At 44.8% G+C, this 14,609-nt stretch overlaps 2 protein-coding genes across 7 annotated transcripts in view; one reads left to right on the top strand and one right to left on the bottom strand.

Annotated features, from left to right (window-relative positions):
* The window catches only part of NCOA5 (nuclear receptor coactivator 5), a 19,032-nt gene extending 4,746 nt beyond the window's left edge, over nt 1–14,286 (bottom strand). The window contains exons 1-7 of one of the 6 annotated variants that reach the window (XM_035896133.1): nt 11,781–14,286; nt 11,141–11,248; nt 7,063–7,129; nt 3,150–3,527; nt 2,805–2,920; nt 2,526–2,652; nt 27–226 (exon numbers count right to left, since the gene is read on the bottom strand). In XM_035896133.1, coding sequence (XP_035752026.1) covers nt 27–226; nt 2,526–2,652; nt 2,805–2,920; nt 3,150–3,527; nt 7,063–7,129; nt 11,141–11,248; nt 11,781–11,943 — 1,159 coding nt within the window. In that variant the 5' untranslated portion in view covers nt 11,944–14,286. Of the gene's footprint in view, nt 1–26; nt 227–2,525; nt 2,653–2,804; nt 2,921–3,149; nt 3,528–4,571; nt 11,249–11,780 lie in introns of those variants that run through there. The other 5 variants (XM_035896134.1, XM_035896136.1, XM_035896138.1 and 2 more) reach the window with 5 other exon arrangements.
* A 12-nt stretch (nt 14,287–14,298) lies between these two features.
* CD40 (CD40 molecule) overlaps nt 14,299–14,609 on the top strand; it is a 10,641-nt gene continuing 10,330 nt past the window's right edge. Inside the window, exon 1 of the mRNA XM_035896142.1 lies at nt 14,299–14,311. Coding sequence (XP_035752035.1) covers nt 14,299–14,311 — 13 coding nt within the window. The remainder of the gene's footprint in view (nt 14,312–14,609) is intronic.

Raw genomic sequence — 14,609 nt, 5'->3', positions numbered from 1 at the left:
TACACAGCCTACTGAGACCTCAGTACCTTGCGGGGTGCCAAACATGATGTTAACAGTGCAAGAGCGGTGAACTTGATGCTGCTGGGTGATGACAATGGCAAAAGGAGACCCTCCTCTGCTCACATCGTCCAGGGCTTGCGTCAGGGACATCTCTGTGTTGAGGAAGATCAGGTCCACTACCATGCCCAGATCCCGCACCTTCCGCCCCACTGACTCCGCGTACTCCCTACCACAAAGCAAAGCCAGCAGAGTTTAACAAGTCAGTCACATACAGAAACAGAAACCCTGGCACATTCACCCTCTCTGTCACCTCAGACTCGCTCTTCTGATGGTTTGCCAAGCTCACAGTGTTTAACAGGATGGTATTAAAGCAACCTCATCACCACAATATAAAAGCCCATATCCTACCTTTATTTTGATCTGAATCAGTCATTTCAGTTTAACTGAAACAGATTACAAATCAAGCCTCAGCTTAGCTGAGAAAGAGAGTGTTTGCAAAGGCATTTACATTATTATACATTTGCTTACATATAAATGTGTTTAAACTGAACTCATTAAGCAAGGTAATTTATGCCTGCAGAGCTCTAAAGGATACAAAGCAGAGCAGCTAACCTACAGAAGTCAGTTGCTTGTGCTACGTTCAGTATCTTAACTGTTCAAATGCTCCTTATCCCAATTCACTGTAGCACAGACCGACTGCTGGACTTGAAGATTAATCACCCGAGGATACCTAGCCATCCACAAACATTCACTCGAGTTCCAAATACGCTTGCTCTTGCTCTTTTGTTCTACTAGCTGCTTTCTGCTCTAACCCGGTGCCAACACAGATCTATGGATCCACTGTTCCTGCATCCACTGTCTCGCAGACTTCCCATTCCAAACAGAAACCGCTGCTCACACGGCTGAGCTTCAAGTTTTCAGTATTTTTTTTTAAGCTTACTTATACTCAGGACCAAAACTGCAATACTGACTGCATATGAATTCTGAGGAATTCAGCCTTTGTGCACCCGCACCTTTTGAAAGAGGTTCAATTTATTGTTTTTGGATGCGGAAATTGTAACGGGCATTTAAAACTGTTCCCCCCCAACTGTCTTTTTAAGGATTTCTAAGTTACTACAATTGTGTATCTAAGTTATTTGGGAGTCATCTTTCAATAGGTCTGTAACAGGCGACATCAGCACTTCGATACCCCAGATTTATTAATGTGCTCCAGCTCTTAAGGTCTGTAGCTGTTACAGACCAAAATGATCCTTAGGATATTAAGCTGATCCTCTTGCACAAAAAAATTCTCCCTGTATGAAGTACAGTAACTCGTGTTCTGCTAGAGTATCTTCCAAAGACTTTTAGTCACCAAGGGATAAAGAATCTAAAATTTCCTCTCAAGATTTGTTCCAATAGGTAATCAACTCCATTAAAAGCAAACCACAGAAGTGTGCTTCTAGCTTCACCGCGTCCCTTGTTCACATTTCCTGTTCTGCCTTCTACTGCCAGATCAGGCAAGCGCCAGCTCACTCCTTCCACCTCACAGATAGAGCAAAGTTAAATAAAAGCAACTCTTACTCTTTTTTTCTGAAGGGCTAAGGAGACAGAGCTTTAAATTGCCCCTTAACAAACATTTTCTTCAGGACCCAACCCAGATCTAGGATTTATTTACATCTTTGCTATTCTTCATTATATTTATTTGTAAAGATATAGACATCAGACTGGTGCCATCATTACAGTCCCCCTCCCACTGTACCAGGCATAGGTGTACCCCCCTGTTCCCAACACAGCCCCTGCTCTCCAATCTAAGGACGTACTACTATTTTTTGCACAAGTCCCTTTGACTCCTAAAACTGTTTTAAGTCCTTACATTCCAAGAGGAAGCACGCTGCTCTACAGGGATCGCCTGCATTTTTGTTTCTAGATAATCCTGCATTCAGCCCGATAAAAAGACACCCCATGTTCAAGTGGGGACACCTCAGTAAGTGTTCAGGCTGCCATGTGAGATTGCCGTGGTTACTGCTTACACATGCTTTTGATATCATTCATCACTACCTTCAGCAGTGATTTTATACTTCTCGGACATTGGATTAACGGCATTGACCAGCATCTGACCCAGTAACCAATGTGACAGGAGCTCTGGAACGAACACTCACACGACTCCACCCTCACAACTGCTCTGTGCTAGCTGCTGGTGGGCACGTATTAATAAGTTCCAATCATTCAACCCATGAGTAACAAGTGCAGGCCACCATAACCTGTCGCGACAGTAGGCTGATATGAAGAGCAGATAGAAAAGCATCAGGAGAAAGAATAGCGATAGGTGACAAGAAGGAAACAGAAGTAAAGCACAGGATACAACATTTCTCCATCTCATCAACGTATATTCTCACAGCAGCAACAGTAGCTGCAGTTTTCTGAGGGCTCTAAAGCCACGCTTCTCAAGAGCAACCTGTGAGACAAGCAGCCTCATGGCAGGACTAAATTTAATTCTATTTTCTTCTACCATGCAATAGTAAAATTGGCCATAACTGTTTTCTTACTTTGTCTGTTTATTCACCACTATCACAGAACAATCCACAGGTCTCTCTGCATCAAAACGCCTCTTGATTTCCTCGTAGTACTGACGATACAGCTCCTCTCGGCGCCGCTCCTCACGCTTCAGACGGTCTGAAAGCAAGCCACAAGGACAGAACAAATAATGCCCTTTGGACCTGCTCGGAGCATCACAGAACACAACGCACTCAGCACTGCAGGCATCTCCCGCATCCTCCCAGAGGGAGGGATGTCAATCTGCCCCTTATAACGTTACAGGTACTCACCTTCTGAATTCACTGGTGCTCTATCAAAATACTCTTTGTAACGGTCGTAGTAAGAGTCATCCTTCCGCCGATAGTAGTCTTCAAGGCGAAGGTAACGGTCATAAGCTTCATCTCGTCTGCAACATTTACAGAAGAAGCAAGGGTTTCCATGCTCCAGCACAATCTAATTTTTCGCCAGTGCATCACACACAGACCTTCCTCAAGTTTAATTTCTGGAGTACTCTCCTGCTCCCCACAAGATGCAAAGCAGGCACCCAACTGTCCCCAGCCAGAAAAATGTCCTTATCTTAAATGCCTGACGCCACCACAAAAATGCGTTGGCAAATACAATCCCACAGAAATTACCTGTACAAAGGGTCCCGAGGGTCTCTCATATCCCGTGGATCCCTCATATCCCGTGGATCCCTCACATCTCGTGGATTCCTCATATCCCGTGGATCCCTGTATCGATCGTACAGGGGCTCCCGTGGGTCACGAAGATCTCTAACATCACGAGGGTCCCGCAAGTCTCTTGGATCCCTGATATCCCGTGGGTCTCGCAGGTCCCGTGGGTCCCTGTGGTCTCTGGCGTCACGCATGTCTCTAGCGCGAATATCTCGAGTGTCTCTGGAATCGCGCCCGTTTCTACCATCCCTGCCATCTCTGGGGTCTCTCCGTGGGCTCCCCCGAAGAGGGGAGCGGTCGCGTCTGGCATCTCGGCCATCCCCATAGGCATATGGCTCTCTGAGGAAAACACCAGGGAAATCCCATTAGACTGCTAACGACATGAGTACTGTCACCCCTACCTAGATCTCTTACCTGAGGTGCCAAAGCGACCCTTCTCTCAGCAGATGAATCCTCCCTCCTATCCCACAAAAGCAAAAACTGCCCCCAAGCCATATTTGCTTCTTAATGTCAATGTTTAGCCAAACAAGACCCAGAAAGCTCCTTAATGGAGCATCACTAAAGTGTAGAGCACCTGTGGAAGAAGTGAACAGGCACCTCAGAAACCATTGTTTCAAGGCCTCTGGCCTCCAACATCAGCCACAGATCATCTACCAAACATGTTCTTGCAAATTCTTTGAGAGAATTCAAGGTGCTAGAGCCCAATACCCACAAATATGCAATAGCCAGGAGCATTCAAGGGATCCATTAAATTCACTAGTTGATGGCAGCAGAACACCTGAAATCATTTGTTATTGGCATAGGTTTAAAAAAGGAGCTCGTGACCAAAGACACTGTAGGTTCCATGTTGCGGTTGGGTTTGTGCTGCTAGCAGAAAGCAGTGATAGCTACCACCGTGTCCTGGAATCGAGGGGACAGTTTCGTTATAATGCCAGTCTTATGTTTACGATGCCCCACGTTAAGAGGGTACTAAACCCATCCTCAGCAGCAGCAGGCTTCTCTGTCACACCCGAATGATCCCTCTCAGTCAGACTTTGTACTGCACTGTCTTCAGAGGCAAGGAGGAATAACATTCCAGTCTTCATCTTTTCCCAAAACAGCAGGGTTTTTCCCAGGTCATACTTTGTTTTCCAGAAAAAAACCGTAACTTTCACTGTAGTCTAAGCCAAACATAAAAAAAACTTGCAGAGAAACTACTGAGCTTCATGTGTTTGGAATGTTCCTTCCCCAAGATACTGACAACCATCGGAAAAAACCCCAGCTTTTTGAATCTTTTTATTTCCAAAACTTGATAGACTTTGAGAGTCCTCTACCAGCCTAGTTTATTAAAGGTAAGCAGAACATAATTCTGCTTCTGCTACAGTGCGTCCCCGTAGCAGGCACCTGGAGAGAACAGCAGGAGCAGAGTCTGACGTGCCCAAGTTCAGTGTCGGGTAGAGAGGGCAGTAACGAGATGGATGTGCGGAGCCTGTGCATGGACTTTGGTGGTTAGACACCCAGCTGCACCAGGGGATACGCAGGAGCACTGGCATTCTCTATTTTTATGTCAGATACAAAATACAAACTACGGTGTTGCCACCAAGAGCACATATAGCCTCCTCCTGTAAAAGAAACACTGCATTTGCACACAGACAAGTGTAAACTCCTTCAGCCTCTTGGACACACAAATCCACTTTCTGTTTGTGATCTGTACTGAAACCACATCCCATGAGAGATACACATCATCGCCCCCTTCCCCCCAACCTGCAGTGAATGATGGCAGAAGCTCAGGGGAAGACTTTGATTTGCTCTGATGGATGTTCAGCAACTGATCTTTCTGTAGCTGTAAGACTAGATAGCAAAACAGCCAGATGCAGCGTAATTGTTTGGCATATGACATTTATTCCAGCTGAAGTGGGGGTGACCGAAGAGGCCACGTTAATTATCTGCAGAGACAAAAAGATCCAGAATGAGCAATGCACAACTGCAACAGAAGTACAGACGTGGCGCGGGTCTCCTCTGCTCTTGCATCTGCATCGCTGCCCTGCTGCTTGCAGAGAGGCAGCAGCATGAAGGCACAGCAGCTTTCTGCTTCCACACCTCTGTCACCATGGTCAGACTCCTGCAGCGTCAGCACCACTGCCCGCATCTGCTCAGGACCTGGTACCACTGGCCCAGCACCGCTGCCTGCGGGACAGCGTGGGACTCTGCACCCTGGCGTCAGCAGCTGTCGTTCACACGCCCGCAGCGTGGTCCAGAGTCCGTTGTCCGCTGTTTGTGCGCCTGCAGCCATGCCCAGGGTCGGTGCCCGTGACCCCATCGCCACCTGTGCCCATGGTGCTGCTTGGGACCTGGTGCCAGTGACATGGGATGGCCACAGCATCAGCAGTGCCAGCTGGAATCCAGTGCCTGTCACAGAGGCCCCAAGGCCTTCAGCAGCCGCAGCAGTAGTCCAGTGCACAGCCTGGTGCCCATGGCACCGCTGCCCATGGCTCACACCTCCAGCGCTCCTTTGGACCCATGACATGAGCATCTGCTCTTGCATACACACGGGATGACACAGGCCCCAAAGCCAATGGGATCAGTGCCTGCTGCTTGTCCCTTCTGCAACATGGTCTGAGGACCAACGCTGACGGCATAGATGCCTGTCAGACACCCGCAGTGCTGCCCAGCACCTTCAGCGTTAATCACCAGCAGCACCATTGAGGCCAAAGATGTGCCATCAGCACCTGCTGCCCATATTGCTGTGGTATTCTTGGGGGCCTCATGCCAGCGCTGAGCACACCTGACACTGCCCAGGCCCATGGCTTACTGCATCCGTAACGGGAACCCCCAGGGGCGTGCCCAAAACACTTCCTGGGCAATGCCCATGTGCTGGTCTCTGCAAGCACATTTGGCCCTGTGCAGGCTAAGTGCACAGCTTACAAAAGGCCTAGATGATGCCAAGAGCTGCAGCTACTTGTTCTCTGTTGTTTCGGTGGTAGATGTCTTGCTAGTTGCACTTTCCCCCCATTTTTGGTAATTTAACAGGTCAAGTTAGTAGAGTGCACCAGACACTTGAGAGCTTGATGACCTTCAAGGAAGGTCCAACACGTAACACTCCTTTGTGTGGAAAGCTTTAGAGTATAGGCATAGAAGATGCACACCTTAGACCAAGCTGTAAACCACAGCACGCCTTCGTGCACTCCCTAGTAATGCCATGGAAAGGAAATGGAAGTCACCTTCCTGTGACAGGACAGTCTGTGTCTTCTCCATCTACCTGTAACTTCACACACAGAGGCTGTGCAGGAGCTGCACACACTGCGCCTACCAAGGGGTGGGGAACCAGGAGAAGCTGGCAGGTACACATCACTAACTGCACAGAAGGGGACTGGCTCCAGGTACTGACAACACAAGCACACGTGCGGACGGGACAGTGCATTAGAGACATTTTCTGTCTTGTGCTTCGCTCACGTGCTCTTTTCCAGTCTCATCTCAGCACTGGAAGCTTCTGACATCAGAAGCAGCAAGATCCTGAAGTCCTCTGCAGCATGGCACTGGGAATGCTGCAGCCCCTCGGCCTTCTCTAGATATGCCTTGGCTTCTCTGACACTTGAGGCAGGAGCAAACATCAAGCGCGTTCTTCCTCACGAGTCTCTTACAACCTGTGCTGCAAAATGTAACGTTTAGCTGTAGTAACAGCAGCAGACACGAGGTTTCCCTCATGCCTGCCGAGGTGTCAGCGCCAGAAGGGCTCCGAGAGGTGGAGCAGCCATGTCCCAACTGTCTCGCTTGAGCATCTCTGACTGGGGAGGTGGTGGTAGGGAAGAGACACAGACATTTAGCACAGGCCGCTGGGCTCATGCCCTAAAAGCCTGACCTTCCTAGTATAACTCACTGCTTCCAGGTACTTTACCTTCGTGCCGGACTGGACCTTGATGAAGCCTTATTCATATTTCTTCTTTCCACTGCTTTATTAATATCTGTAAAGAATAATCAACCCATCTGTTCAATGCTATGGAACAAAAAAAGATCATCAGCACAATTCAAATGAAAGCAACTTAAGCTCAACAACATCCAGGTGGTGCAAGGAAATCCATTCAGCAGAGAGACATTGCCACTTTGACATTTTTTTTTATTAAGTTTAGATAGTACAATGTAGTGAAATTGTCAGGGATTTCTCTGACTTCAAAATAGGGTGGACAGCTTGGGTGAAGTTTTAACCCTTTCTGTTCAGGCCTACATCCAGACTCTTCATTCCATAAGAGAACCTCTTTCTTCTGCAGTCTATGAGCGAGCAGAAAGCGACTCATGGACTCTAGGAGAAAAAGCAGAGTCTGAAAACCTCCGAGAAAGGAAGCTGATGGCCAGCACAGTCTTAAGTTCACAGCCAGTCCCGTTCAACGGAGCATGCCGCCACCCTTGTTGAAAACAATCCAAGGGTTCTCAAGTAGGACATGCAACCCCCTTCCAAGGGACTGCTGCAGCGTTAAGTTGTACAGCCTGAGGAAACAGGATCCAAGGAGCCTGAAGCACAAGCTCCTTATGAGGTCAACACGGTGCATTCAAAACACCACTGTTAACATGATGCAGACTGACGCAACAGATCAGAAATTTGAGAATTGGTTGGCTTCTGAGCATCTCCATGAGAAACACCATGAAGTGAAATACAAAGAGTAAGAGAGCTGAAGAAACAGAGCCTTGTCCTCAACCAGAAAAAGTGAAGTTGCCCAGAATTGGCAGGGACCCACATGGTTCTACTGTGAAGAAACAAAGCCTTCCGTAACAGTTGACTGAAGATGAAATAATGTACTGGAGGGGGGCAAGAACAAACAGAAATGACTTCAGACATTTTACTCTGACAGCCTTTTAAAGAAAACAACAAAACAAACTTAGGTCCTATCTGCTCTCTGAGAACCCACTGACAATTAAAATTTATTTTTAATTAGTTTTTTTACATTAGCTACTCTCAAAGCTCTTGCAAGAGAATAAACGTGCCACAGTGTCTTTAGGCAGACTCAGTCTTAGCATCTTCTGTAACTTCCCAAACTATCCTTCTAATTTTAATCTTGAAAGTAATGAAATAAGGGATTAGTTCTAATTTTTTTGCTTGTGTTGTCAGTCAAGCAGCAGTGTGGTCTCTTTTGGGGGGGAAGAGAGAGAAGTGCCACCTGAACAGTAACTACAAATGCAGCATAACATCCACAGGACCTCAAAGCAGCCTCTCCAGGCTCACACGCAGCTACATTATCTACTGTCACAAACTACTCTGACGGACACTTATTCCCTACGTGGTTTTCCTCATTAAAGGTATGAAAACACTTCCATGCATTCATGGAAGCATTTATAACACAGCACTGGAGTTAAACTCTCCCAAAGCCTTTTACCTTATTGTGTTATTACGATTATATTTAACACTCAGACTGCATAACTGAAGCAACTGTTCTCCTTGCATTTATTTTCTAATTGAGATTTTTTTCCCCCCCTTAAGGTCAAGTGTTATCTTTAAGCAAGACTATCTGCTTTCTTTGGTTTAAGATTATTTTTATTTTCTGTTTTAAGATGCCATTGCAGAAGCCTATTATGATTTTTACACTCAATACCATACATTTCTTTCAAATAAAAAAAATGTATTTAAATCTGAACAAAAATATTTTACTGGAAGAAAAAAACACCCTTGACAGGAATCCTTCTCTTGTGCAAAACAAACAGATTTAATAACATTTTATTTAATGCCAACAGCATTTACAGGTTAAGTATTTGAACATTGACAAAACTTCCGATAAAAAAAAAAAAAAGTCTTCTGTCTTGTAGGATTTTGAGATGACAGGGCCACTGTAATCACACAGTGCAACCTTCTGAATAAACACAGGTGACAAGAGTTTCTTGAATCACATTTCTATCTCAAGTGCAGCAGTGGCATTGAACTAGAGCTTAACCCTCTAGCAAAACATGCAATTCCAATTCCAAAGTCTTCAGAGTACAGAAACCACCAAAGGTCCAATAAGTTATTCCAGAAGTAAATTACTTTGCTGTTAAAGAAAACTATTTATTTCCATTTAAGGACTTGTCATACTATGCCTACTAGATTAAAACTCACTTATCTCCAGGTCTGTCTGTAACACACAGATCACCCCATGCCTTTATCGTGCAGCTTTCGCTAGGGCTTGTTCTTCAACTCTTTAAGCCTTCTTCAGATTTTTCTGAGGCTTTCCGATTCAGCATTATCCTTTTTGAACCAGGCATACCAGAACTGAACACAGTATTCCTTCCAGCAGCAAAACCCCACAGGTACCAGAGCCTCCCTACTTACAAATGTGTGTTTTGTACAGCTAAGGATGACAAAAGCACTCCCGCTAGGTGCGGATCTTTCCTCTTGGCTTTACTGGAAGCTCAGCTCTGCCTGAATCCAGCTCAGGAAGAAGTCCAGGTCATTTCACCATCAGTGACTCATTTCTCATTATTTAATTATCTTTTAAAACATGATTGTGTGTATTCTTTCCAAGTCAATTGTAAAAGCACTGTATGGCCAGGAATCAACCCTTCCAGAACACCACTCAAAGCACGGAGCAATTCCATCTACGTTACACTGAGATTCATTTCAAATCCATTTAGCCCTACGTTGGTTTTCATTGTTCTAGTTTCTTAATCAAATCAAGCATCTTACAGAAGTCTTTTACATCAACGCTGCTACTTTCAGCCATAAAACTTGCAGTATCATAAGAATTAAGTTAGTTTGACAGGTTTTATTTTGATTGGCATTAATTAATTCATTTCTCACCGAGTGTCAGGTGAAAGAATCCCTCGGTTACCAGGGCTGATGCCAGGCTCATCCCATTTATGCTGCCTATTGGCAGATCCGCAGCGCTCTGCTAGGTCCCTGGAAACTCCCTAGTTTTCCAAGGCTTGTGGAAAAACGACATTAATAGCCTAGGCGGGTCTTCATTTCAATGAGCCTCATAGATGTTAGTTAGATTTAATTTTTCGGAGAGATCTAGTTTTGGTAGCTGCTGTTTTACCTTTTTTAGTTTGCTACTGAAATGAAAGCTATATAAAACCCAACACCTCCTGCCTCTTCAAAAACAGACAGCAGAATTATGAACTGAAGACTGGGTGGTCCTTTCCAGGGAGAAATTTTATCGCTTCCAGACAGTTACACCTCAGCTTCAAACACAGCCGCAGTTGTTCCTATTTAAGCTTCTAGACTGTGACAACGCTGGCCATAATTTCTTCTTGTATCCCTCCACCCTCCTTGTCTATTTGCCTCCATTTCCATCTTCAGGCTCATATTTGCTACTGTACACACACCTTCCCACAAGTCATTATTTATTGCTCCTTCCCTTCCTTCCTAAGTCAGACTGGTTTTCTTTAAATTAGCATAGGCTTACTTCAAAAGTAAATTTTTTGCTTGCATTTCAATACTCTTGGATTTCTAACCATTCATTTCTGTTTGTTTGCTCCCAGCATATTTAGCAGAATTATTTTCATCTTTATGAAAATGGCCTTTTTAAAGCACCTAGTATTTACAGTGCTACTTACAGATTGATTTCACATGTGCAAAAAAATCCAAGTCAAGATTACTTATCTAAGAAGCCGCTGAGTGCTGTGACCAATTCCTCTGAACCCATCAAGATGAAGCCTGATACTGGTTTACAGATGTTTTTAAAACTATGTGTACGCGGGTTCAATAACCGCTTTCCTGGGCTTACACATTGAACAGTTTCTTACACAGGGTAATGGAGCTTTTCAAATACTAACACATAAAAATAAGTTCAGAGTAAGACCTAGGTAGCAAGAGGAAACACTGCAGATGAACCACACAGCACTGGCAGCAAATAACTCAGAAGGCAAACAGGTACCTAGCAGAAGTGATTTTAGGCTAGCGCCAGGCAAGTTTCACATGGTGATCTTTCCCGAGAGCTTTAAACAAAAGCACTCTTTCTACCAGAACGCATGCTAGGGTCAGGAGGAGAGCACGGATCAGTTTTCCTTACCTAATCTATACCCTTTATAAAGGCGACCCTTCTCACCGTCCAGAGCGGCCTGGACATCTTCTAGACGGTCATACTGCACGAACCCATAGCCATGGTACATGCTGAGGGCTGGAAAAGTTAACAGCAGGGCAAGACCAGTTACAACTAAGGGACAGTACTAACCCACACCCAGGCCATCACGTAACCCACCAGATGAACAAGCAGAGAGACTCTACCCAGAAACGACTATGCAAGCTTCCTGGGAAAACCACATCTACCAGGATCAACATGCAGAGCTTAAAAACTCTGAAATAAATGTATTTCGTAGATCAACTTCCTTCTGACAAGGCAGTGATCAAAATACAGCCCACGAAGTGACCAAGGTTTGGTTAAGCGACTATAAAGTCACACAAGAGAATATGGTAACATCACACTGGCACCCCAAAGGCTAAAACATAGCTGATATATACGCGTTATCTTTCAGCTGGACTTTAACTTTTTCAGAGAAAATGCAGGCAGAAGAAATTATCATTAAAAGGTCACTTTTTAGGAACAACATTAGCCACTCCTCTCACCATCATCAAATAGCATTTGACAAGCACGAAAGGCACATTTCTCACTGAATTCCCAGCCACAAAAAGGCATAAGATAATATACTAACCCCTGATTTTGCCATATTTTGAAAATATCTCTTCCATTTCTTCACGAGTCATGTGGTCTGTGGGCAAATTGCCGATAAAAAGTCTTCTCTCTAAATCCTGAGGATTGGTGCTGTTAGTGAAGTCGCTCTGTTTGATGCTATTGCTCTTGCGTCCTCGAGCCATTTTGCTTTCGTTCCAAATCCAGCTCTTCGCAAAAGAGAAAAATGGCCATGCATATAATTTCAATCCATGACATTAAAATTAAACTGGAACAAGATTAAACTTAACAGCTTTGCAGACTAGAAGCCAACTGGGTCTGCTTGACGCAAACTTCACTCCAGAGAAACCTTAACACAAGGTATACAGAGGTCTGGCAAAGGTGTAAACCGCAACTTTTGGGTTGAGCTTTTCTGTAATACTGAAAGATAGGAAACCTAATTATTTTGTGGGTAAGTTTTAATGGTTTAACTCCAAACTAAGATACAAATAAAACTCATTTTCCACTCAAACATCTTTAAGCTTTTCAAGTACACACATTGCTGCCATATCTATTTCTTCAGCCCACTGGTAAGAAGTGTTGAAATTTATGCAATATTTTAATAAGCGGAAAGGGAACACTCATCACAACATTGCATAACAGGACCCAAATATTTCAATATAGGCTTTGAATGAGGCATCAGGAAGTACTGTTCAAATGCTCCTAAACTACCACACCTGGATCACTCTGCTAAATATGAAACCTTAGCTTTCTGACAGCAGAAAACAGTTTCTCATTGACACCCCTACAAGTCAGCACATCCTTGTCCCCACAGAGACGTCAGCTCCCACAGAAGGCGGGTCCACAGCTGGGAATTTAGCCACCCCCACATAAATGCTGCACCACTACCTCCTCTGTCCCCACACGGCACAGGTACACTTCATTAGCCTGCACTACTGCAGACAAATCTGGAGCAGCCAGCAGCACTCACTGCACAGACGTACCCAAGGAATTACAGGAAAAAAAAAATCCAAACAACAAAACCCCCCAATGTAACAAAATCTACCAAGCCAACAAAAACCCCACCTGGGACTCACACTTGCTGGTTTAAAAGTCACATTTACATAAAGCTTAAAAAAAAAAAAAAAAAAAAAGAAACACACTGAAACTTTCAATATGAGCTTGAAAGTTTGAAAGCTATTTAATAAAGTCATCGTGTTTCCTAAACATTCACCTAGAAGAGTGCAGGATGGCATTTTCTGTTCATAACATGCAAGGAGCCTGGAAAAAGAACGCTGATGAAATTGAGTGTACCAACAGAAGCTTCTGCTGTTAATCCTAAGGTGCTACAACCAAAACTCTCCCCAGCAGTACCCTACATTCGTTACAATTGAAACCTAGCCTCTGAACAAGGCAAACCTCCAAAAGCATAAAACAGTTTTACATACATACTTCTGCACACCTAACTGGCATGGAGAATACATCCACTCCAGATTTGAGACTTCCTTTGTGGTTTTTTTGGGGTTGGTTTGGTAGGGTTTTTTTGTTTGTTTTTTAAGATGAATCAACTTTACATTTGCCTCACTTTTCTTCTTTTAGGAAACCCCGCAGGGACAGGAGACAGAGAACACCTCCCAGTCTAATAAAGTTTTTCAAATTAACTGAACTGCCAGAACAGGAAGGAAGAAAAAAAATCCTCCAACACTGAAACCAAAAATCAAACAAAAAAGTAATTTCTCTACCATATTTGCCTCAAATCCTCCTGCAAGTTTGTCCACAAACACACAGTTTTACCTTCCCCATCACAAGGACCGAATCTTGTCCCATTTTTCTGCATGGAAGCACAAGAATTCCCTTCTATTCTACCATTGCAGCTCAAGTTCTCATTTAGTAGAGGGGAAAAAAGTCTTCAAAATTCTCCCAGAGTTATTAAGTGGCTATAAAACATGGAAAGACCCATCTAGTCCAAGTTCCCATTTGGAGCAGGGTGATGTCCAAGCTAGATCCAGCTGTCCTGGCCTCCTCCAGCCGGCCTCTGAGCCCTACCAGGGATGGGGACTCGGACACCCTGCAGGCACCTGCCCAGAAGGCACAGCCCACGGCGTAGGCTCTTGGGACGTCACATGTATGCACAGCAAACAGGCGTCAGCAAGACCTGTAACTGCTGCTGGCGGGACATTATTTCACTTTCAGTATAAAGAGCAGTACGAAATTCCCTTTTCTTTAAGGGTGGGGATAGTCGGGATGGCTGGGGAAGAGGGTGCAAGAGCTTTCCATACGAAGAAAAAACGGGGAGCTCTCTTTCCACTTGCAGGTCACTTGCAAGACAAAGCAATAAATCCCAAATGCTCAGACAGGGTGAATTACTAGAGAACTTTCACAGAAGAGCATTTACCACCTCTTACCATTTTCCACATGGTAGATTACATATTTAAGGGCCATTTAGTAATCCTAAGACCAGAACAAATGAATGTTGTTCCAGCTTTAGGCACGCTACACCAGGTGAATGATTCATTTCCACATTAAGTCTTTTTTTACGAATGCAGCCGCAGAGGCCCACTATGCACCTGAAAGGTGCCAATCCCCCCCCCCCCCCCCAAAACCAAGCAAGTTCCTGAAACAGGACAGCCTGCGTCAGCTCACATGCCAATAAACCCTCTGCTAAGGCCACGTTTCCCTAAAAACCTTACATTTAAAACCAAAGTTATGTATTAAGCGTGCTACAGCTTCAGGAAGCAAGCCACAGCTGAAGAGAGATGTTGAAACTCATTTGACACAATTGAAACACTACTCAGAAGTCTGCCAGGAGTTCCTGGGCAAGGCAAGAAAAACCAAAGGCAGCCACCACAGAAAGGAACGGTGCTGAGGAGCG

This window comes from Egretta garzetta, unplaced genomic scaffold (genome assembly GCF_000687185.1).
Source record: "Egretta garzetta isolate BGI_Z169 unplaced genomic scaffold, ASM68718v1 scaffold356, whole genome shotgun sequence".
Classification (NCBI taxonomy): domain Eukaryota; kingdom Metazoa; phylum Chordata; class Aves; order Pelecaniformes; family Ardeidae; genus Egretta; species Egretta garzetta.
The sequence above is the reverse complement of the archived record's forward strand: the minus strand, read 5'-3'. Positions and strand labels throughout refer to the sequence as shown.